The sequence below is a fragment of the Juglans regia genome, chromosome 7 (genome assembly GCF_001411555.2).
Source record: "Juglans regia cultivar Chandler chromosome 7, Walnut 2.0, whole genome shotgun sequence".
Taxonomy (NCBI): domain Eukaryota; kingdom Viridiplantae; phylum Streptophyta; class Magnoliopsida; order Fagales; family Juglandaceae; genus Juglans; species Juglans regia.
In genome coordinates this window covers 43,038,325-43,062,332 of record NC_049907.1, presented here as the reverse complement: position 1 = coordinate 43,062,332, position 24,008 = coordinate 43,038,325, and the positions used below count along the sequence as shown (strand labels likewise).

The window sequence follows — 24,008 nt, the reverse complement described above, 5'->3', positions numbered from 1 at the left end:
TTAAATATAAATGTATCTCGATTTTTCTAAGTAGAAGAAAATTGTTCTAACTACAAAAAAAAAAAAAAATCTTATAAATAAACTTGATTTTATATGGGGAAAAGCTTGGAGCCATATGGGTGCCAAAATAATTTTCACATAGGCCAATAAGAAACAGTCACGTAGGCATTCTAGAAAAATGAGAAATGAACTTGCATGCACGGAACAAACACTCTCCCTCTCCTTTTACATGTCAAATGTAATTAAGTTCAACTATACGAGTCTTGGTTTTCACTTTTCACAAAGAGGTTAACATGCATTTTGAGTTTGTGAAGGGAATATATAGACTAACCGAGAGACTGAAATGAGAGAGGACCACTCACTTGAGATGAAAAAATGAAAACTAGCATGAGATAAAAATCGAGAGGAGTGGAGGGATGGGCATGGTGGTTGTCCTATGTGAAGCGGTGGTGGAACTTGGTTGGATTACGAGATATGGTGGTGCAATTTGCGTGTGATGCTGCGTTTGTCCATGTGGTTTCCACTTGGTTTGGTTTTCTAGTTGGCAACGTGGTGCGGCACTTGGATAGGTTGAGCGTGGGAAGGAGGTCACAATGGATGATCAGTGGGGTGTTGGTAAAGGGTGAAACCATTGAAGGAGGATGGGATAAGGTGCTCTATTTCTTAGAAGCAAGCCAAAGATGCAACCCACGTCTTCATGTAGTCTCGGTAGCGTTGGGTGGTGGTGCATGGTAGTGCTGCGGTGGCTGAGCAGTGGACTATGGCGGTGGCACCACGAGTGGTTGAGGGGCAGGTTGGTAGTGAGGTTTGGGCAAGGTGATTCCGTGCAGGGTGGATGCACACTGGCATGGGTTTTTGTGATGGTGAGGATGCGCAACTGAGGCCGCAAGGTCTAACGTCGTGGGTGTGGAGGCATAAAACTGGGCAGTGGAAGTTGTCCTACGGTAGTGCATGGCTGCAACGAAGGTTGGTAGCATGAGGAGAAACTACCGTGACTTACGTCAACAAATAATCCAAGAGGTAAAAATGAGAGGGAGGGTGTTTGTTTTGTACATGCGGGCTCATCGAGTGCCTTCATGACTGTTTCTTATTAACATGTGTGAAAATTATTTTGGTACCCATCCAGCCTCAAATTTTTCTCTTTTATACTATATGTATTTATTTTATAATAAAAATATGTTTATAAATTAAGCAATAAATTTATTTTTATCTACGAAAATAAAGAAAATTTGTTGTATCGAGATTATTTTTTCTTTGGGATTTTTACGTATAGTATTTGAACCAATCGCTCCCCTAAAATGTCGCACGCCGTGCATTTTCCCGCCCACCTCGGTGAGCTCTCGTTCAATTTCTTATCTTGTGGTCTTTCTAGTGAGTTTCTCCCCCACAATTTGTGGACTACAAATACAGGTATTTCCCCGTTTGATTCCCCAGAAACTGCAAGCAAATATAATTTTCAACGTTTATTATGTCAAATTTATGGAACAAAAAGCCAAAACTAACTACAGCAACAATTGCCTAATCGATCCAGATGTTCAAACGGTAGCTTAGTAAGATCAATTATATCGTTTTCTTTTCTTTTTCCTCCATTTTCAAAGCCATCAAACGAAGCGTTACGAATAGAAGGATCGTAATCTGTCATCTGTGAAGTATTTCTATTAGTTTTGTGCCTTTTGGTGATTTTCTTCTTTTAATCTAATTGGATTTACTTTTATTATTATTTTGCAGTTTGACCCTTCAAATGAAACTTCGCATCGTTGACCCTTTACCTTTCAGGTAAACGAAGTTAGGGTTGCAATTTTTCCATAACAATTACTAATTGCCTTGTTTGATTGCTCAGAGTGCTCCCGCGGGGGGTGGGGGGGAGATAAAGAAAGAAAGTACCATTTTGAATTTTACATGACCAAGATACACGATTTGCTTTCCTTTTTTTTTTGTTTTTACCCCCTTTAATTTTAGGCTCAGTTAGGTTGCAAACTAATTCTGGCTCACGAGCTTAAGAATAAGCTCTCAGAAATTATTATATTAGAGATAGAAGACGAAGGACACGGAGAAAAAAAATGTATATAACCATGAGCATTTAGGAGTCAACTCACAGTTCCAATGGTATTGCTAATTCTTTGTCTAACATCGTTATATGAACTTTCTCTGACAATAAATGAATGCATAACACTAATTTTGTAGGCTTATATTTTGTATGCTTGTACATGCATTCTGTATGCTTATATTTTGTCCTACTGTGAACCCAAATAAACGTATTAATAACACTAATTTCACCCCTTTTTTTTCTCTGCTAGCTCATTTCTTTCCCTACTTCTAAAGTTGCGTGTTGAAGGTAAAGGAGAGCGGATTAAAATTTGAAATCTCAGAACTAACATTCCCACCCAATTGCAATGCATGATTTCAAACCTTGATATTTGATCTGTGATCTCAAAATGGTTATTGCAACTTATTTGTGTAGGGGGGAGAAGAAAGTAGAACTTAGTAGCTTACCTTACTGACACAAGTAAAAAAGGGAACAAATTCTGCAAAGGTTACCAAGTAAAAAAAAGGTCAGCTTCCAATTGCAGGCTTAGTAATCATGAGATCAACTTCTTAAATGAGATAGTGAACTGAAACAAGTAACCAAATATCTAGTACCTGATATATCTGAAGTGCATCTAGCTTAAAAAGATTATATATATAAATATATATATTTACTTTGGTTGATGGATTTTGTTTTGACAGGTGGAGTAGCTTCCTAACATTACAAACTTTAACCGGTACAAGTCTCTTTAGTCTTTACACTATTTACTCTCACTGTTTTCCAATTCCTTTATAGTGGTTCGACCATCTGTTCTAAAACTTGTAAACTTTCTTAGTCCTGCTCTATTAAACTTCATAGGTTCCTGTAATATAGAAACTAGTATGGGCTTTGTCAGAGGGTTCTATAGGGTATTTTAAGTATTGCAAAATGTGAGATAATACATAAATTTTGTTGGTCTTTGCAATTCAAGCATAATTGTTGGCTAGACTCTACTTTTATTTAGGTAAGCAGTTTTAAAATTAAAGCCAGTGCAAGCCAACGCAGATTGCTAACTGTTTATTTTCAACTAATTTTTTTCTGGTACGAGGTCCCTTGTATATAAGCAACTAAGTTTGATTGAGTTCTGATTAGTAATCATCCATTATCCAGTATGGCTATGATGAGGTCACCTAAAACCAAAAAGCATAGATGAGACTCATAGTTCCTTATTTTACCAAAAAATAGGGCAATTGGTAGTTGATCTCTATCAAATGGTTCATTTTTGACGAAATTTTATTAGAGGATGCGGTGCTTAGTTCAAACACGGAATATGATGCTGAAAGTTCATTCTTTATAATATAAATGAAAACATGGTGGGTAAAGATGAGTAAGTTTCAAGTTCAAAGTCCCGTCATGGGCATGCAAGAGTTGGTCAATCTTCATTTCTTGGAACTTAAACTGATTGAAATTTACTAGGAATTTGACTTTTTGGCATGGTCGATTAGTGCTGAAAGCAATGATATTAGTAACCAGGATAAATCTTATGTCTCTCTGATTGTACATGCATGTGGTTACGCATCCAGTTAACTGCATATACACACTAGTTGGTCTTGGCAATTTCTGTACATCTTTCAATAGAATAGAGTTAAATCTTGTTGAAGTATTGTGTCTATGACTCAGAAGTCATCCATGAGGTAAAATATAGTTGTCTTAATTACATTAGTCATATATAATCTTTAACCATAACAGCCCCCACTTTCCTTACAACAAAACAAAGAGAAGTGGAAAGAGAAAAATTTAGCATGCATGCTAATATCTCAATCTTACACTGTAATATAGGCATTGTAGTTTATTTTGGTTCATTTGCTTGCCATGACCTCATTGTTCGGCTGCAGCCTCCAATTATCAGGCGACATAACCGCCCATTTATAGCAAGAATGTGCATTTAATCATTTTCATTCTGTTTTGGTACACTGTCATGTGGGTTGTTCCATTTTCCAGATTAATTTTTGCAGTCCTTTCTAGCATGTGCAACAACTTGTGACTTCTAGTAGCTTTTTATTTTTCCATTCAACTGAATGTTTATTATATAGGGGGTCCTCTGCATCGATTTAACAACTTGCTAAAGAATAGGGTAAATTTGAAACATTGTCATAGTAGAACAATTTTGGCAATTGATGTTATTGTAAGATATCCTGTGATTGAAATCATTCTTGTGAGATAAAAGTTGTCCAAAAAAGCTAATGTTCAAGCCAGTTGGTTCAAGGGCTGTTGAGAGAGAGAGAGAGCCTTAGTATTCATGTATATATCTTCATATCCGGTTTTCCAAATTAAGCCGCTTCTATTAGGAAATCACTTTACCTGTCAGATTGAGTGAAGTAAACTAATAGGGAACTATAACTAGATAGAAGAACTAGGCACTTGTGAGTTCCATATAGTCTTAAAGGTATACAGTGCTGTGTTTTGTTCCCGTAAATACAAAGTTTGAGAGAAGTAACTGGGAAGCTTAAATCCATATGGGGCATAAATTTTGTTGTGATTACAACATTTTTCCTACTCCTGGTTCAGAGCCCAAAGAATTTAATTATGCCAGTAGTTTTTGAAGTTGTTTGTATTTATATTGTGTAGAGATTGGTTAAAAAGCTCCACGAGTAATAGGCATTATCACATCTCTAGGAGATTTCTAAAAATACAGTGGAGATTACTGACCACAGGACTACCCCTCCCATGGAACGAAAGGATGCCCAACAATGTCCTGATTAGCGGCCAGGAATGGTGGCTTTCTCATTGTGTTTGAGAGACACAGGCCATACTTTATTATTTTCATGTTAGTAAGATATAATATGTTGATTCTTGAGGTTTGAAGGGACCTTCTTGCACGATGAAACACTTGCTTAATCGTAATGCTAGACACTTTTTTTTTTTTTAATTAATTTGCTGAAGATCCCATGAAAGATGAGCTAGTCAAACCATGATGGCCACCACTTTATGGAAGATAGAGGTCCACATCAGATAAGGTCTTAGTTTATCTTGGACAAAGAGTGACATTCCACAATTAGTAAATCTCTTCCATTGTTGCTTGAAGTCTCAAACACTAGGCATCTAGTAGATACGATAACCCACATGGTTTCTACTCTTTTTCGTTAAAGGTTGTATCTTGGTGGGAGTGATTCTTTTGGGCTCTCTTCACTTGCCATTTACCTGCATCTCGAGGAGTTTTCAATTCCGAAAAATCAAAAACAAAAATAAAAACTTCTTTAGGTACGGCGGTGATGAGCTGAGTGACGATGGATGCATGGGATATTTTCACTTACATTCATAGGATATTCATATTTTGATGATGGAGTCTAGAACATTGCGTTGGTTTAAGTTGTGTTACTTTTGTAGGACATCTTTACACGTAATCGAGTTCTTCAACATCTGTAATCGTCAACTAGATGTAAAATCATGAGAAGAAATCTTAATTTTGTGGTGCAGCTTGCTTGGAGGCCGTACATTTTTGCATGTCCATTGTATAAGTGGTCCATACTATAGATTTTATAATGACTAACATGCTATGCATTTCTGTACGAAACCTTTATTTATTGTATTGTGCAATGGGAGTGACGAAGCAGAACATTTAGCCAAGTAAATTGTGCTTATGCCCATTTTATTTATCATGGTTTAATTAGATTAAGATACTGCTTATAATATTGTAGTCCAATCATGCTTAAGTGATGCAGAGAGGATCTTGAAGGCAGCGATGGAATTGCAATAAGGTGGCCGGCCCCTAGGATAGGAACAAGTTTATGCATAAATCTAAGAGATGGCTGTTCTGGTATGTATGTGGGTGTTTGGGGATTAGAGATTAATGTTAGATCATGATAGAAGTCAACCCGACCCATTCGGTACACGTGTTGGTCCGACATCATGCTTCCAATTAGTGTTTTCGGCAGATAATAAACTTGCTTACTCCAATAATAGTGTGCAAAGAATGAATTTGAAGTTAGCTGCAATCAAATTTACATTATCAAAGTTGGAAATGGTATCACACTTTTTCTTTTAACTTTTGAAAGGGGTACGCATTAATTGGTCGTACATAGAAAACTTATATGGATTGTGCGCTAACTGGTAGCTAAACCCCGTAGCCTAATATGAATTAGCATTTCAATGGAATATACAACCTCGTTTCTTTTCACAAAAGTTACCAAATTAAATAAAATATTTTAAAAAATTAAATTATTTATTTTATTTTATGTAAAAATTTGAAAAAATTATAAAGATAAAATAAAATGAAAAATTATATAAAAATAAACGATTCCAGTCTTTCAAATTCATAATGATGCTTATATGCATGTGTTGCTTGGCAAGGGGGATTTGTAGTTGATTAGGAGTGGTTTGGATTCAGAGATGAGTTGAGATAGATTGAGATAGTTTGTAAATAGGAGAATAAAAATTGAATTATTTATTATATTTTATGTGAAAATTTGGAAAAGTTGTTTTAAGAATTGAAAATGTTTAATTATTTATTATATTTTGTGTAGAAATTTAAAAAAAGTGTAATGATGAGATAAGATGAATTGAATTGAGTAAGTTTTGAATGCAAACAACTCATATCCTGCTTCTCTTGCCAAAGAGATCCGCCCACTTCTGCCTCTGTTTCGACAAGTTTTCGTGAAGAAGTGTACGTACTTGTTTTTCCAGGATTTTCTGTGACGGTGGGTGGTCATGAATAACAATGCATGCCTGCTACTCGACAATCTCTCGGGACGAGACCCATATCTTCATTTCTAGAAGCTAATAATACTAAACCGACATGCGTGTCTACATTGTTGTTAGGAAAGCGTGCAGGCGCAGCTCTCTCTCTCTCTCTCTGTCTCTCTCTATCTGAGCTTCCTCACCGCATGATCCCGTGAACAAAAAATAAAATTAGTAGTTATCTTTTCCAACTTCAATAGAGAATAAAAATGGAGTTAAAGATGACCTACTGATTTTATATGCTGGTGAAGATGTTAAGAGAAAAAAAAACGTTGTAATCTACCTGAAGAGGAAACTTTCTTTTATTAGCGGTCCGTTGGGACCAGAAATTCCATTTTCAACATTCCCTATTGCAGACGTTGTTAATGGAAGGAGAAACTAATGTTTTAAAATAAAATCTTTCTTTCTAAGCTCACAAACATATGCTGAATTGTATGCGCATTTGTAGCATGTGGCAATATCGTAGAACGAAGGGCCAAGTTATGCTGTAAAGAATCGAGGAAATAGTCGTGGAACTTTATGTAACATTAAAAGCAAACAGTGAAAGCACGAAAATATTTTAAACTAGTAGTCATTTGAGGTACTGTTGTAGCAACATCTTGCCAGATCATGCATTGAGATCGGTTTCAACTTTCTTACTCGAAAAATGTCTTAAGATCTGTACTTTTTATTATCGAGTTGATGCAAGCAATGACACAAACGGCTCCTAACTACGTACATCAAATGTTCCAGAGTCGACCACTGAATTCTCGTCCATGGGTTTTAAATATTTTATTGGCATATACATGATGGATTATAAATTGGATGAGAATGTTTTTATGGTAGTGCATGATTGGAGAAGAAAGTTTGAATACAGAAGGCATGCATAAAAGGTAGAAGGAGGACGGAGGTCATGTACAAGGCCGTCGTCTTTGGGAACTTGAACCAATAGAAAATTATTCTCAGCTTGCCCAAGAAATTCAGCAAAACCGCCCCCTCCTTCGCTTTAAATTCCCAAAGCTCAATTTTCATTGGCTTTTAAGATCGGCTTTGAACACCCCCGTCTTTCAAATTAAGACCACCCGCCACCTCATTCCATCACATTTCGATAACTTTCAAAGAGCTAGCTTTCAGTTCTTCTATTGTGAAAAAAATGAAGGTAAGTTTGTGTGTTTGTGTGTGAGAGAGAGAGAGAGAGAGAGAGAGAGGTTGGCTGGCTGTCTGTCCATTTAGCTTGTACCGACGTAAAATGATACGAGTTCATGGTTCTGAAATGATGGTTTTCATTTGGTTGATTGCAGCTTTTCAGTTGGATGCAAAATAAGCTTAACGGGAAACAAGGGAACAACAACAAACCGCACACAGCTTCAACTACCAGTAAGCATCCTTTCGACTTCTGCGGCTCTGCCTGCGTGCTTAGCTTTTTTGTCGTCAACGCGGGTTTGTGAATGGGTCGGATCTACATCAGGATCTAAATTTGAATCCAATTCATGATATCCAATTAGTAATTTATTAATATTTTTAATCACAATACAAAAAGATAATCAAAATGATCAACGGTCGGAAAAGGATTGTATGAAAAGAGATTCTAGTCAACGTAATATATATGGGAGAAACTTAATCCAACATGTCGATGTAAATTAAGTTTGCAATATTGAACTTTAATGGGTCATGACTTGTTCATGAGGCTTAGCCTTCCTCCTTGTTCAAGACAATTTGTTTCAACATTGCTACTAGCTAGGTTTATTCTTCTTATAATAGCATATACCCTTTTTCCCACTTATTTACATGACTTCTTAACATGTGCCCATTTAATGTCTATTTGCGATTGTAAATTCTATATTCCAATTGTGTAGATCCTGTGAAACAAGAGCCACGTGAAGAATTCAATGACTGGCCCCATGGCTTGCTAGCGATTGGAACTTTTGGAAACAATGATTTGAAAGAAAATCTCGGCAGCCAAAATAGTACTGATCAAGATTATAATCCATCTTCATCTGAAGAAGTATCAGATTTTACTCCAGAAGAAGTTGGAAAGTTACAAAAGGAGTTGACAAAGCTCTTATCACGTAAACCAAATAAGGAGATCAAGGAAGTTGTTGCTGATCTTCCTTTGGATAGATTTCTTAATTGCCCATCAAGCTTGGAGGTTGATCGAAGAATTAGTAGTACTGCACTTTGCAGCGATTTGCAGGATGATAGAGATGAAGACATCGACCGGACAATTAGTATCATAATTGGTAGGTGTAAAGAATTCTGTGCAGATAATAAAAAGAACGCGATTGGGAAGAAATCAATTTCCTTCCTTCTCAAGAAGATGTTTGTTTGTGGAAGTGGGTTTGCACCAGCACCCAGTTTGAGGGATACACTTCAAGAGTCGAGAATGGAGAAGGTATACCTAAACAAATCAATATGTGGGAGTTTCAGCTTACAGGCTAACATGCATTCATCCAAAGTGTGTATGTTGTTCTTGCCAAAGTACTGCATATATATTACAACTAATTAATATACACTATCCTTTGTGATAGCTAATTTATTTGGCCTAGGTGTTAATTCACCATGAAAAAGCCCGGGCTGCTAAGGCCCTGGCCATTGAAATGCTCTCCAATTTGAAACAATGTCCACTACTAATAATGGGATCTGATCTGAAATTTTAATATCGTTTTGTGCACATATGCCAAACTAATGTTACTGCATAATCATCTTTCTTCCAGCTTAGATTTATAGAACTTCTTTAGTGATATTTTTTTCTTGTCATCATTTTGGCCTACAGCTTTTGAGAGTAATGCTTCACAAGAAGATGAACCCTCAAAGCACTTCTCGGGCATCATCCATGAAGAGATATCTAGAAGACAAACAGATGCCAAAGCAGAGAAATGATGAAGAAATGCAGGAGAAGACCAATGATGGAGGCAAATGGGTCAAGACAGATTCTGAATGTAAGGTTACTTTCAGTGAAGCACCGATCGATTAGAATGAATGTTTATATACACAACAAAACTTGCATAGCTTCAGACGAAAAAGATAATTGCATGCACAAAATGTGTGGCATTTAATGTGATATCATGTTCTCTGATGATCTGCAGATATTGTTCTAGAGATATAGATCTGCCTCCAGCTTTACAATCAATATTTCGATTACTAGGTAAGAAGACCCAACTAAAATAAAACAATTTCATCTTTCTTATCAAGAGAGCAATTCAATTAGGGGTGCATGATCAGTTTCATATCTTTGTCTGCACAAGAATCTATATACGTACTGGCAATTTGAATATCTCTAACTTGATGCTACGATAGCTTTGCAGATTCAAACGTTTATATATGCTTTGGATTCTAAGAAACTCATGCAGTTGGGGGATCATTACCAATCATCAAGGAAACTTTTTAATGGTGTCTCTCGTGAGAGGACCTCGAAATGTATTTGATCCAGATAATGTCTCTCGATCGTTTGTTAACGGTGCTTCCCCCCTTTCTTTCATGGTTGTATCTGTGGACAGACTACAACACATGTTATAAGATATCGTCAAAAGGATTTCTGTAGGTTGTACCGGCCGGCAAAGCTAGACATTATATATCTACATGTTTCATCCGGGTCTATGTTATCGTGAATAATATTATACATATATATATGGACATTGAATCATGGAGATATTGTAGCTTACTAAAACAAGTTTCCATGCATGAAAGACTCTAATTTGCTTCTCATAGCTTAGGCAGTTGTTATCTTCCTGGCCTGGTAGGATTTCATTTATTTTTGTGTGGCTTTAATTCATTTCACAAGGTACGAAAGAAATGTGCTACACTAGTAATGGAGAAAACTCAAAACAAATGTGGCTTTAATTCTCAAAGTTGTGTGGCAAGAAAGGAGAAGATGTCATTAATGGTGGAGGGTTCGAAAACTCCTGGCCTGTAAAGCTTGGACTTGGGAGGAAAAAAATAAGGGAGATGGGAATGAGGGTGGGGAAGAAAAAGAAATGATAGTTGTAGTCGTGAGTGTGCAAGCGCCACGTAATTATTTTGAAAAAAGTAAATAAATACTGAATCTACATGAAAAAATTATTTAATTTTTTAATAGTAAACCTTACTTTTTTCAAAGCAACTGTATGGTACTTGTCCATTCCATAACTGTATGTAGCATTACTCAAAAAGAAATTCATATCGTCATTTTCCTTGCATAATATAAATTTTTTTTTGTGTTTATATTACAAATAAAAAATTGAAATGCCAAGCTGAAAAGTAGAGTTTGAAGATTATTTGCTAGTGAAACCGTGAAAGAAATGAAAGTGAAGAGAGGCCGTTATTTTAGGGCTCGTTTGTTTTGGAAAAACATCTCATCTCATCTTATCTAATCATTACAACTTTCTCAACTTCCAATACAAAATAAAATAAACAATTCAACTTTTTCAAATTCTAAAACAAAAATAATATTAAAAAATATACTCTAACAATATTTTATTTAACTTTTTAACTTTAATCTCATCTCATCTTATCTCATCTCCAAAAACAAACAAGGCCTAGTCGCGAAGGTGGAAGAGTTGTAGCATATGGATCATAGAGAAGAAATAATACTACAAGTCGTTTAGCTTCATAGTTAACATTTTATGTTTACAATTTACATTCCGATTCTAAGATTAATCAGCGAACCAAACTCAACCCAAACAATTAACAAATAAAAGAGGGAGGAGAAGAAATCCCGCGGTGTCCCTTTCTCGATTTCCCTTCGATTTTCAGTCAATTCCTTCTGAATCTCTTCCGGCGGGATTGGATCTGAGTTCATCTGCAGCCCCAACCTAGACTGGCCATCAATCTGGGCGAGAAATATCAATCATCCACCCACTTCTTTGGTCTCTAACTTTCTAGGGTTTTTGGATCTGAAAGTTTTAGGGTTTTGTTCCTTTTTGGAGATCTTTTGGGTCGGGGTTTATTTTGTTGTTGTTTTTGGAGGATTTCTGAAAGGGTTTGGTGAGGTGGCATATCGAAGGGAAGTCTGAGCTGCCAATGCCATTATTGGTTTGGTTTGTAGAGAAGTTTTCGGTGGTTTTTGAGATACCGAAAAAAGCTTCATTTTTAACTATCGATGTCTTGGGCAGGCCCTGAAGATATCTACCTCTCTACCTCTCTTGCCAGTTATCTTGACAGTATGCTTTCTCTCTCTCTCTCTCTCTCTCTCTCTCTCTCTCTCCCTCTGTGGTTTTCTTGTATATTTTAACGTCTCCGTATTGCTGGTGTGCTTGATTTTGGATGTTACCATTTTACAGTTTAGGTATTTTTCTTGGTTATGAATTTTGAGATGCAGCAAGTATCTATGATGTGGTCTTATGGGTATAACCAAGAGAGAGATTGTTGGAGTGGTTGTTTTATTCTTGTTGTTTCGATATGACTATGTAAATGGTTTGTTGCAATTTCATTGTTTATGCAGCAAGTGTGCGGTGTCAAGAATTTCTGTTTATTGATTTACGTTTTCGTACATAGATGTTTCTTTTCAAGACAGGAAAAGTTTTAGTAGCTCGCTTACTTGGTGCTCTGAATTTCAAGGGTCAAGTTTTGGGTGGCCTTATGTTTTAAAATAATCAGTTATGGTTTCTAGATTGGGATCCTTCATCTTTTAGGAAATCTTGAATACTTCCTACAAAAGGAAAAAATATATTTAATGTTCTAGTGTGAGATTGGTTGAATGGTTCTACTTGAACATCTGGGTCTTCTTATGTAGAGTTTTGCCTTCCCTTTGTTCTACCTTATTTCACATGCAAAGCATTTTTAACCCAAACATTATCTGCATGACTCGGAAGCTCATAGGTTTTTGCCTTGTAGATTTAAACTGGCTTACAAATTCTGGATGGACCAATTTTTTTCTCGCCATTTCTTGGTCTCACACTATTATTAATGCAACAGAGAAACTTCTTGTACTGCTGCGAGATGGTCGAAAGCTCTTGGGAATACTTCGTTCTTTTGATCAATTTGGTACTGATGTTTCCATTCTGATTGTTTAGGGTTTCACATGCTATAAAATTTTTTAATCGTTCTTTTTAACTATAATTTTTTAAATGACTGAAAATGTTATATTCCTCCTATTGCAGCCAATGCTGTCCTTGAGGAAGCATGTGAGAGAGTTATTGTTGGTGAGCTTTATTGTGATATTCCTTTGGGCCTATATATAATCCGTGGAGAGAATGTTGTTTTAATTGGTGAGCTGGTATGACCAATTGTTAGTTACCTTTCATATCTGTTGATTTTTTCCCTGTGAAATAAACACCCTTGTATTTCTTAAGATCTTCACTTGGTTTTTTAGGACTTAGAGAGAGAGGAACTTCCCCCACATATGACTCGTGTTTCTGAAGCAGAAATTAAAAGGGTAAGCGGTACTATTATGATATTCTTTTAGTCCATAAATTAGTTTAGGAAAGAACAAAATATTGAATGTAATATATTGATCATAACTGTTGACTTTTTGATACATGATCATTGCTCTATTGGTAGTTCACAAAGTCTCCTCGCTTATGTAGTTTCTTTTTATGCATTTATCTATTTGAGAATATGAATATATGTTATGCCATTAGTTCCTTAGGGGCGGAGTTAATAATGATATGTTAACCTGGCTTGTGTTGGTCCTGTATTTATCTTTAGTGCATTCGGTTAATTGACTTTTTTTAAGAGAGATAGTTTCAAAGAAATTTCTAGAGAGAAACGTTGATATGTTGAACCTTTCTTAACTGATTAAAAAAGAGAGTATGAAGAGGAAAGGTAGACAAACTCAGTGTTAAAAATATTTATCATCTGTTGAAGTGTTATGTAAATAAGTTATTTGTATTTTGTATGGAAAGTTTTGAATGTATTGTCATGTTACAAAAATAAATATGGATTGTGTATTACTGTATATCACTGTATATATTAGGGGATGTGCCAGAGCAACAAACACACACGCTTGTGGAGGTAATTAGCTCTGTGAGTTTTCTTGAAAAGGTTGTTTTTTTAGGTGGAATTGTGGAGAATCCACACAGAATTCTATACTCATTTACTAACTTGCCGAGCCCATACTCATTTGTCTAGTTCAATTTTCTTCATTTTTCAGTGATGAAGATTGTTGATTTTTTGGGGGGAGGGGTTGGCGGCAAGCTTTCCCCTATAATTTTGTATTGGATTTCCTCATATTGTATTTGACTTGCATCAAAATTTTGCAGGCACAGAAAGCAGAAAGGGAAGCTACAGATCTTAAAGGTTCCATGAGGAAAAGAATGGAATTCCTTGACCTGGATTGATGAGGTTGGCTACTTCGTGGAAAACTTCACATGTCTGTCCGCAAATATTATAGCGGCTTCTCTCTCAGCACATTTAGTTTCTCTATCCCCGTTTTGGCTGTTGGATAATGATAGATGATGTTAGAGGGCGTAATCTTTGGGAATTAGGATTCTAAAAGGTCCAACGTTTTTCAAATTCCTCGTGTGTAATATTTGTTCGAATGAAGGTGAGTAGTATTTCTCTTCTTTGATTTAGAAGATAGATGATGTTAGTAATTCGTAAGCCCATCACTTTTTGGGGTTTTCACCAAATACAGCCAAAGATTGGGAAAATGGCAATGACGTCGTCTACATCTTTTTACTATTTATTCAGCAAAAGAAACAAAAAGGTCTTTACCATTAAAGTCAAGAGGTTCGTTAACTCTTCTATTTGTTATGTTCTTTTTACGGGAAATGGTGTCTCTCCCAAAATTGGATGAATTCTATATGAGATTTAAATTTAATAATGTTTTCTTTTTTCCTTGGATACAATGTCTTTAATCGTATTGAAGAGTTGAATTATATGCGGAAGCTAGCCACTTTTTTTGTTGTCCTATTCTAATGAAATATTGACGTTTTAGCACTAAATCATTTCCCTTGAATGTTTTTATCTATTCTCATCATTATAATTTTTTTAAATTTTAAAATAATAATAATATTAAAAAATAATATTTTATCAATATTTTATTTAATTTTTATTTAAAATTATTTTATCACATTTTACTATTTAAACCGTAATATCTCTTTATTATTTTAATAAATATTTTAGTCACAATAAAAATTTTACAAAAGCAAGCTCGTAATATCTCTTTATAATTGTGATTATTCTTATTATAAAATAGATTTTATGAGTTTATTTTTTAAGAAATTCTACACACAATGTTAAGGTATGAAATCTTCGCGCACACTTCCTTAAAAAAGTGTAATATATTATTAAAAAAATAATTTTTTTATATAAATTTTAAATTTTCTTATAATTTTTTAAGATAGAATATGAAATTTACACAATCTAAATTGCAAATATCTTTTTTGTTTTATTATTATTCTTTCATGACTCGTTAGTTATTATTAAAGGGAAGCATATCACCGACATCGAGTCTGCTATTCCGTAATCACCGGAAGTAAGAAAGAAAGAAAGCCCATTGGTCAGCCTCAACATAGACTTCCTTCCTTCCGAAGTCACAGCTGTTACCTTCATTTTCTCCAAAAGCTCAACCATCAACGGTTATAAATTATAATGGGCCTCCGCCTCACTCTTCTGTTTTCCCAATCATTTCCTTAATCCTACGCTTTTAACCAGTAGTCAGCCAAACAAACCCAAAGTGGAAAACCTGGGACTGACGTCTCTCTCGACAAAGCACTAGCACAGATCCAGAACTTTCCTCTCTCTCTGGCTCTGAAAGCTTCAATCCAATGACGCGGCTCTCCTGTTCCCGTACGGTTGCTGCTCTGCTTTACCTGTGCTTTGCCTGCATTGGAATCGAATCTTCGGTTCATGAATACGCCGGCGAGAGATTCGCCACTAAAGGCAATGCCTTCGTAGTCCACGCTGGCAGCGAGGGAATCTACTCTTCGGTCCCTACTCCGAGCGAGACCGACAGCCAGACTTCCACCAATGGCGAGTCTTACATACGGTAAATGATTGAGTTTGTTGATTTGTTAAGCTTTGGTTATTTTCAAAGATAAAAGTTGCTTAAATTCTTATATTTGATGATTTTTTGGTGATTATTGGATTTATTTTTGTACATCCTGTCAAGATCTAGTTTGGAATGCGTATTGCATCCTAAGACACTGAAATGTTCATTGTGAGTCTGGTGCGAATTGAAATTTAGGGCAAAGATCATCGACTAACAACAATTGTTAGCTATTTACGCATTTAAAAGGAGGGGGGACGGAATTCGATATTCTTGCTGTAAGAATGCACAGCTGAATACCTCAAGCACAGCTTATTGAGTTGCTCCACAAGTCTATCCAGACTGAACAAAAAATCTAGCAAGTCTCAAGCGTCTCCTCTTGGTGGTAAAGTGTACTACTCTAGAATAAAACTAGAGTAACACTCTATACACCCACGACCTAGATACTTTCTCAAGAGTGAACAAAAATATAGAGAGATTCTGTATTTTTTTTAGGATTTACGGTGAACCATCTATATAGACCCTATCTGTGCATCACATGGGCAAAAAAAATATCTATATAGCCCTCCCTGTGCGTCACATGCGGCTGGCCTAGCTTTAATCCTTGCAATAAAGTGGCCCTTGCCACTTTTGTTCTCAAGCATGTAACGCATGGCCATTTAGCCATGTGTTACATGCCGTTATGGCATAGGAGGGGTTTGCCCATGTGGGCGCCCCTTCATCTTACACTTACAATAGTCAAAATTTCATTTGAGTCAACTCACTGTTATTTTTTATTTTCCATTTGTGCATTCTCTATTCCTTTTTATATTTTGAATTTGACGAATAACGTTGATGAGTGATATATTAAGGAATGCTTTAGTTTCCATTGGTTCAATTATTTGTTCCCATTGCCTGACATGTTGTAATATGAAACCAGTTTTGAAAAGGTTACATTTCGGAGAGACAAGGAATTTGCGAACTTCAGCTCGGGTCCAGTACATGCTATTGTTTTTGAGGTGGAAGATAGACAAACAATTGGGGGTTCAGCCTATGGGGGTCAAAGAGCAGTCTGTTGCTCAGCAGATCTTGCAAAATTAGGTGTATGTTCAGAAGGAGAAATAATCCACCGCCCATCTACAGAGAATCCTGGCTGGCCCCAAGTGGTTAGCGTCTCATTTGGTGTAGAGGAACTAGCTGCAATGTTGCCATCAAAGTCAATACAGATAGCTAAAACTGGGATGTATAACATGTATTTCATTCATTGCGATCCAAAGCTGAAAGGTTTAGTTGTGGATGGAAATACAATATGGAAAAATCCTGCTGGCTACTTACCTGGTCGAATGGCACCACTTATGAATTTCTACGGGTTCATGTCCTTTGCTTTTCTGATACTTGGGATCTTTTGGTTCTCCCAGTATGCAAGATTTTGGAGAGAAGTTCTTCCATTGCAGAACTGTATCACACTAGTCATAACGCTGGGCATGTTTGAGATGACTCTATGGTATTTTGAGTATGCCGAATTCAACGAGACTGGAATCAGGCCAACTGGGATAACCATGTGGGCTGTCACTTCTGGGTCTGTTAAGCGTACAGTAGCACGTTTGATCATTTTAATGGTTGCGATGGGCTATGGTGTTGTGAGACCTACCCTGGGTGGGCTTACATCAAAGGTGGTCATGCTCGGGGTGACATTCTTTGTGGCAACTGAAGTACTTGAATTGGTAGAAAATGTTGGTGCAGTAAGTGACCTTTCAGGAAAGGCAAGACTCTTTTTGATTCTTCCTGTGGCAGTCTTGGATGCTTTTTTCATTCTTTGGATATTTACTTCCCTCTCTGCCACATTAAACAAGCTTCAGGTAACTAGTTAGATATGCTCTTATTCATTTTAGTATTTCTTTCTGTGAAGATCTTATGAAAATTGAAACTTAAATTTCTTTTACAAATAAATCTTGTCATGTCATTGATGTGGAGGGTGTGTTCTCCACACCAGCTTACAAGTAAAAGGGCTCTTATGACTTTATTCTTGTTCCTCAAAACTAAAGTTGGTTCAAGTGTGTAAGCTATAGTTTTAGGGAAGGAAAATGCAAGTAGCCGCCTGATTTTGCCCCCTCGGTTTGACGGCTCATATTTTAATTTTTTTTAATGGTTAAAGAAAGTGACTACTAGTGAATATGTGTATTTTTTTAAAATGTTTAAATATGTTTAAAAAATGTCTGAAAAAAAAAATGGAAATGCACTAGGGGTGCGTGGCAGTACATGCTGGGCGGCCCCCTAGCACTGTCCTTTAGGGAATATGGAAAGACACGGCCTTCCATTGTGGTTTCAAATTTAAAACAAAAGCCAGTTTAAAACTCGGGAGGATGATTTGTGGGGTTATGGAATCTTTGATCTCTTGTTAAAAGAGAAAATCAAAATAAAAATTGCTTCTCAGGGTACACTACTAGATCGGCAGAATCCTTCAAATAGTTTTTGATAAGTAATTAAGAAATTTATTAATGGAAGCATTAGGCATAGCCCATGTACACAAAATGTATACAAAAGATACAACAGAATCCTTCAAAGAGTATCTGGAGGATACCTGTTTGTGCCTTCTACACTGGAATTGGTTGGCTGTTCAAGCCTTAGCTTCATCAATGCTTGCATTATGTAATGCTACCTCATCTTCTTATGCGTTTTAACATACAAATATCTAGGCAGTGATTTTTTTTTTTTCTTCTTTTTTGTGACATGACAGGCTAGAAGAATGCTGATTAAACTGGATATATACAGGAAGTTTACAAATGCTTTGGCCGTAGCTGTTATTGTGTCCGTGGGTTGGATATGCTATGAGGTAATCCACACGCTGGCACTCGTGTTTAAGAAGATAATGAGAACAATGTTATCTACTAGCATATTCATGAAATTTGTTGTCTGCCAAATGACCTAGTAATTCGTACCAGTTGAATTTATGATATCTATAGAAATTATAACTTATCAAGAAATAACATCTATAGAAATTGGGGAAGGTGAAGATAATAGAAAGAATTCGTTAAAAACCCATGGAGGGACGCAAACTGTAGCATCATAAATCACCATTATCAATTGTTTCAAGCAATTATTATATACAAGTTAGGTGCACAAATGGATTCAAGATAATTAAAGTTATAGGATTGATTTAAAAAGTAGACACCATTGTTAAAAAATTGTTCTTTATATTAGGACATGTTTGATTGATAATGCCTGCCTAAGAGAATCAATCCTGCCTAAGAGATTGGAACTGTTTATTTCTTGTATGACCGAGTTTTTACTTCATGCCCATAAAGGGGTGAGATTTTGTTTTATTAATGATTCTTTTTCATCGTGCTGTTGTGTCATCCTTGATTTAATAATAGTCACTTGCTACGTGATTATTCCCATCTTTGTATTTGCAGCTATATATGAGATTATTGATAAAATATTTCACCCCACTTTGTACTTTGCAGCTTTACTTCAAATCAACAGATATTTACAATGAGAAGTGGCAGACTGCATGGATCATCCCGGCATTCTGGCAAGCCTTGTCTTTCTCGCTCCTATGTGTGATCTGTGCTCTTTGGGCGCCCTCTCAGAGCTCAACACGGTAAAGCTCTACTAAAAATGTTTTTTTTTCAAGGTCCAAACTGCGTATTTCTTACCCAAAGAGCTCCACTCCCACGCAATTTTTTTGTTTGACAGATATGCTTACTCTGGAGATGCAAGCGACGAGTTTGACAAGGATGATACAAACCTGACTCTCATAAAACCAGCCCCAATTCCTTCAAAGGATGTTCGAAGTGTACCTGAAGCTAGACCGGTGCAAGGTGGCAATGGAGTATCGAACGGTGATATGGAAGAAGAGAAGACTGAGTAAATTTAAACCCAGTTGCAACTTTGGCTTCATTGTTGTAATCCTTCAGCTACTCCCTGAATTCCCACTAGCATGTATACAGAAGTAGGGGTCACGACTCAATTCCATGCTGCGATGATCACGTGACTTGGACTTTTCTCTTCTTTTTTTTTCCTGTTCCTAAATTCCTTTGGTAATTTTGTTGCCGAGTCCTTGTCAAGTTATTTAATGGATTGCTCAATTATTGCTGTAACAGATGAGAAAATGGAGACTAGTGGTGTTGTTCCTCAATATAACGAGGTTCCCGTGATCCTGTTCCTTGAATATAACTTAAAGAAAAATAATAGCTTTTTAGTGTGAAGGGAAGATCCTCGAGTAATTTTGTTGATGAGAGAGAGGATTAATTTAGAATCCCTTACGCAGAGCTGTAGGAAAAATCAAACATCAGCCGTCGGGGTGGGTACCTGTGAAATGCTGCGCCTGGATGGATGCCGACTCAGCGACCTGATGCCGCCTTTGATTTAAGAAAAATGATAAATACACAACATTTTACACAATAATGTTTTAATTTGATTTAAGAAAAATGATAAATACACAACATTTTACACAATAATGTTTTAAAATGAGGGATATTTTTATAAAATATCTTATAAAACTAACATCATTTTACAAAAATACCCTTATTTTATAACATGTGTTGTGTGAATATCATTCTTATCTAATGTGCATGACCCCATGTCGTTTTTCCTTCTTGGTTCACGTAAACTTTTATGTAATTGGTAAAGATATTCATTCTTGAAAGTAGGATGATATGTAATTTGATGGGTCAAAGTTTGCAAACTTATAATTCATCATGTTATTCCGTGAAAGATACAAGTGTCAGGCGCCTCCATTTAGACGATGTTTCCACTGAAGAGAGAAGGAGGGGGAGGGGAGGGGTTCTACAGGACCACAGCTAATCGATCTAAACAAAATTCTCACTGTATGTGAAATCACCCAATCTAAAAGACCTTTACATTTTCTATGAGAAAGTAGGAAGAAAAAGTTCTGAACTTAACATCAATATTCGAATCAGAATACATGAGGTTGAAAAACTCAAAAGAACTCGTCACATTTTAACCAGGAAATTCCTAACCGCGTCACGTGAGGTTCTGGAAATTCCAAACAGAGTATGTATTACAAGGCACAAGCACCTCAATTCTAGGATGCAGCTTGGAAGCAGACAACTATAAATAATATATGGTTGCTGGGATTACCAGGAATATTACATGGATTTATGCGAAACTTGAACTAATGTACGCAGTTTTTAGCTACAAAAAACATCTTGAGCAACTCTCCATTAGTTTTCTATCAGATTGTGGAAGCTTATCTAGTAGTCCATTTTTGGTATTAACTCAATCAACCCTGGAAACATTATAACCCTGAAAAGGAAACGGCCAGATTGTCAATGCTCTACTAAGATTCCATTTTCCATATTATGGAGGACAAAACTGAAACATGATACAAGATGCATCTGAAACTATAAAAAAGGGAACTGCTTGTTGACATTACAAGAGTAAAAGCATACACGCATACAACAATTCCAATATGAACAGAAAGCAACAAAATCTAGAACGTGCTAGGAGAACAAATCACATGCTTACAGGGTAAGAAGCATTCAAGCTGCGAGACTAGGATTTTCCAGAGCGCGACACTTGATCTTCCCGTAGAAGTTGATCTCATCCGACCCACAGACCATTGAATGATGAAACTCAAATGAATCGGAGAGCTCAGGAAGTCCCAGATTGATCAGCATCACATCCAGATCACCCAAAATACTCCACAGAAAAATTAAAAGAATTTCTGTTCTAGTTTCTAACTCACAAAACTCAACTTCATCCAGATCTCCTTCTCAGGTGCTGGGACACCTGGTAGCCCTCAAAGAAATCCAGGACAGCAGTCTCCAAATCTTCCACTGAATACTTGATGTAATTCTCGGGGTGCTTTCCGTTCTCTATATGGCTCTTGAACCGCCCAAAGAATGACCTATAAGCCGGGATCAACTTCTCAGATATAGATATCCGCAGCTCCTCCCTAAGCTGCGGATCGGGTACCAACCACGCAGCTTGAGTCCTATGAACCTCCTCAAACATGGCATTGAACGACTTGAACCTCTCTCTCAAAGCAGTCTTGGAAACCCCAGACGAAAAACTCCCACTCACATGCAACCCCTCATCTCTCAAGCAATACAATACCCTCACCCAAGTCGCCCTCTGATAATTAGTAGCGGCCTGCCTCAACTTCCCGCTTAGCTTCTTCAGATAGTCGTCGCCAATCATTTCTCTTAACTCCGTCGACCCTTTCACTTTCTGAACAATGTAGTGCACGTTGTTCATCATAAATAAATGAGCTAAAGAAGTATCCTTGTAATGCTTCGACTTGCCCTCCAAGTTGAATTGCAAAATTACAATCACCCAAATCAAATGAAGCGCCAAAGGGGTCTTTCCCTCTAGCTCCGCAAACTCCATATCCGGAGTCGTCGGATCACCCGAATACCTTGACCCAGTAGAAGGTTTTGACACGACAAGCTCATTCATAGTCTGCTTATAATCCGAAATCAAGCTTATATAATTCATCACGTACCTCGTCAGTGGGTGAATCGTACCGCCCGGTACTGGAACTTTCGACGGCTCGCGCAGTACCGCGCTCTCGAACTCCGACAAGATTCCCCTCGCAGCCTCCGCAAGCCGAGATAAAATCTCTGCTGCCTGAATCCGTATAGACTCGGATGATTTCGATTCGAACACGACGTCGATGTCCGGTATCAAATCCATCAACGCGTCGTGGAGGTCGAGGATTTTGAACAACTTCTCGGGGGACCGCCGGCTTATACTGATCGCCTCGGCAAAATTAAACAACTGAATCGCCGGGCCCTTAACGGTCTCCATAAAACACGCATCGTCCACGGCGGTTCCCACTCCTTCGAAAATCTGCTCGCAGAGCCTTTTCTCACTCGCAAACAAAACCCTGACGCAGACCTTTGCGGCTCGTATCCACCGTCGGATCTTCGTCTCCAGTTGCTCCCACTCTAACCTCTGTATATCGCCGATACTCAGTTTTTCGATCCCTAGCCTCCGAAAACTTGCGTCAACTGCTGATTTTCGGACGCTGCCGTAGACTTGAATGCACTCGCGGAGGTAGTTGGCGGAGATCATCCGCTCCGCGATGCTTCGGAGGTCAAAGATCGCATCGGACGGTACGAGATCGATCTCGCGGATGCTACAGGATGATCGGTAGCTTGATCTGCCGCTGGCGTCCGCGAGATCCTCTTCCCCAAAATGGTCATCCACGAGGTCGTCGAGTTCAGTAGGACTGGTAGTTATAGAAGAAAAGGACAGGGTGGAGGAGCTGGGATCGATGCCTGTGGTGCTGGTGAAGGAGTCGGTTTCGATGGGAGAGGTGTGGCCGAGGAGGATGTTGCGGAACTCGTCCTCCAGGCGAGCCATGGCGATCTGGATGGTGGTGTTGACCTTGTTGCTGCCTTGGCTATCGTCGCCGGACAGTGAGGTCGACGATAACGACCGTTGGATTTCATCGATGGCCTGCAAGTAACGATCGACCTCCTGGCGATCGGACTCGAAGATCATTCTCTCTCTCGCTTCTTCTGACGCCGTGGAGTCCCACCGTAGAATTATTTTCTCCGCCGAATCCAACGGTATTCTGCTATCCTCCGGCGGCGGCGGCGGCTCCATTCCAAAAATTAAAAAAAAAAAAATCGAAAGAGAAGGAAGTATAATCTTTTTCCTTTTAATTATCTTACTTCAGTCTATAAATTTAGCAAAAGCGGTTGCTTTCGCTGGAAATATTTGGACTGATGAATTATTGGGAAAGAGATATATATACGTAGAGAGGGAGAGAGAGAGAGAGAGAGAGAATTTGTCTCGGGGGAGGAAATGGAGGTGCTGCTGGTGTTGGCGAAGGCCAGAGGAGGAGCTTGGACAAGTATGTATGGTTGCTTTGATTTTTTGTTTTCTCTGTCTTGACGTGAATTTTCAGAGTCCAAATTATGGACTCGTATAGATGTTTGGTTTTCATTGGCTACCACTTGGCTATCTGTTTCCGACACATTTATCTTCTAATTATCTGTTCCTAAATTAATGGTTTAGTTAAAAATATTCTCATTTTAAAAAAATAAATTATATAATACTTACATCTAATTTGATTAATCAAACCATCTCATTTTATTTAATTATTATAATTTTTTTAAATTTATGTATAAAATATATTAAATAATTTAATTTTTTAAAATTTTAAAATAAAAATTATATTCTAATAATATTTTATTTAATTTTTAAATTTCATCTCATATATATATATAACTAAACAAGAGCTTAGAGAGTGAAAATTACACGTCATGACAGTATTTTTATTTTACCATTATATCTATATATGTCCAAATTAAGATGTCCTTTAGATAGTAAATTAAAATAAAATAAAGTAAGGTGAGATAAAAGTTAAAAATTAAAAAAAATATTTTTTTAATAATATTATTATTTTAGAATTTAAAAAATTAA

The 24,008-nt window shown here is 37.1% G+C and overlaps 4 protein-coding genes across 10 annotated transcripts; 3 read left to right on the top strand and 1 right to left on the bottom strand.

Annotated features, from left to right (window-relative positions):
- The first annotated feature begins 1,316 nt into the window (after positions 1–1,316).
- LOC109001966 lies at positions 1,317–10,270 on the top strand. 7 transcript variants are annotated; one of them, XM_018979496.2, is made up of 9 exons: positions 1,317–1,410; positions 1,729–1,776; positions 2,462–2,552; positions 2,728–2,762; positions 8,023–8,098; positions 8,578–9,113; positions 9,495–9,660; positions 9,808–9,866; positions 10,019–10,270. In XM_018979496.2, exons 5-8 carry the CDS (start codon positions 8,035–8,037, stop codon positions 9,825–9,827), a joined length of 786 nt encoding a protein of 261 aa, XP_018835041.1. In that variant the 5' UTR covers positions 1,317–1,410; positions 1,729–1,776; positions 2,462–2,552; positions 2,728–2,762; positions 8,023–8,034; the 3' UTR covers positions 9,828–9,866; positions 10,019–10,270. The 7 variants fall into 7 exon arrangements, 1 of the variants encoding a protein (XP_018835041.1); XR_004801969.1 differs by lacking the exons at positions 8,023–8,098; positions 8,578–9,113; positions 9,495–9,660; positions 9,808–9,866; positions 10,019–10,270 and adding an exon at positions 5,728–5,989; XR_004801968.1 differs by lacking the exons at positions 8,023–8,098; positions 8,578–9,113; positions 9,495–9,660; positions 9,808–9,866; positions 10,019–10,270 and adding an exon at positions 5,720–5,989.
- Positions 10,271–11,349: 1,079 nt separating this feature from the next.
- Positions 11,350–14,289, top strand: LOC109001967 (sm-like protein LSM1B). Its single transcript, XM_018979498.2, has 5 exons — positions 11,350–11,859; positions 12,614–12,682; positions 12,799–12,914; positions 13,011–13,073; positions 13,900–14,289. The coding sequence occupies exons 1-5, from the start codon at positions 11,799–11,801 to the stop codon at positions 13,975–13,977; spliced, it is 387 nt and encodes a 128-aa protein (XP_018835043.1). The 5' UTR covers positions 11,350–11,798; the 3' UTR covers positions 13,978–14,289.
- An 856-nt stretch (positions 14,290–15,145) lies between these two features.
- LOC109001965 (transmembrane protein 87A) lies at positions 15,146–19,765 on the top strand. Its single transcript, XM_018979495.2, has 5 exons — positions 15,146–15,629; positions 16,549–17,467; positions 18,346–18,441; positions 19,073–19,209; positions 19,305–19,765. The coding sequence occupies exons 1-5, from the start codon at positions 15,409–15,411 to the stop codon at positions 19,477–19,479; spliced, it is 1,548 nt and encodes a 515-aa protein (XP_018835040.1). The 5' UTR covers positions 15,146–15,408; the 3' UTR covers positions 19,480–19,765.
- Positions 19,766–20,490: 725 nt separating this feature from the next.
- Positions 20,491–23,470, bottom strand: LOC109001964 (exocyst complex component EXO70A1-like). The gene is made up of 2 exons (XM_018979494.2): positions 21,099–23,470; positions 20,491–20,876 (listed from the first exon to the last, which is right to left on the bottom strand). The coding sequence occupies exon 1, from the start codon at positions 23,184–23,186 to the stop codon at positions 21,330–21,332; it is 1,857 nt and encodes a 618-aa protein (XP_018835039.1). The 5' UTR covers positions 23,187–23,470; the 3' UTR covers positions 20,491–20,876; positions 21,099–21,329.
- Between the last annotated feature and the right edge of the window lie 538 nt (positions 23,471–24,008).

Coding starts and splice junctions, on each gene's coding strand:
- LOC109001964 (XM_018979494.2), bottom strand. CDS start 23,186: ATGGAGCCGCCGCCGCCGCCGGAGGATAGCAGAATACCGTTGGATTCG.
- LOC109001965 (XM_018979495.2), top strand. CDS start 15,409: ATGACGCGGCTCTCCTGTTCCCGTACGGTTGCTGCTCTGCTTTACCTG. Junction 17,468..18,345: donor CCACATTAAACAAGCTTCAG/GTAACTAGTTAG, acceptor GTGACATGACAG/GCTAGAAGAATGCTGATTAA. Junction 18,442..19,072: donor TGGGTTGGATATGCTATGAG/GTAATCCACACG, acceptor TGTACTTTGCAG/CTTTACTTCAAATCAACAGA.
- LOC109001966 (XM_018979496.2), top strand. CDS start 8,035: ATGCAAAATAAGCTTAACGGGAAACAAGGGAACAACAACAAACCGCAC. Junction 9,114..9,494: donor AAGAGTCGAGAATGGAGAAG/GTATACCTAAAC, acceptor TTTGGCCTACAG/CTTTTGAGAGTAATGCTTCA. Junction 9,661..9,807: donor GGTCAAGACAGATTCTGAAT/GTAAGGTTACTT, acceptor GATGATCTGCAG/ATATTGTTCTAGAGATATAG.
- LOC109001967 (XM_018979498.2), top strand. CDS start 11,799: ATGTCTTGGGCAGGCCCTGAAGATATCTACCTCTCTACCTCTCTTGCC. Junction 12,915..13,010: donor TTGTTTTAATTGGTGAGCTG/GTATGACCAATT, acceptor TTGGTTTTTTAG/GACTTAGAGAGAGAGGAACT. Junction 13,074..13,899: donor CTGAAGCAGAAATTAAAAGG/GTAAGCGGTACT, acceptor AAAATTTTGCAG/GCACAGAAAGCAGAAAGGGA.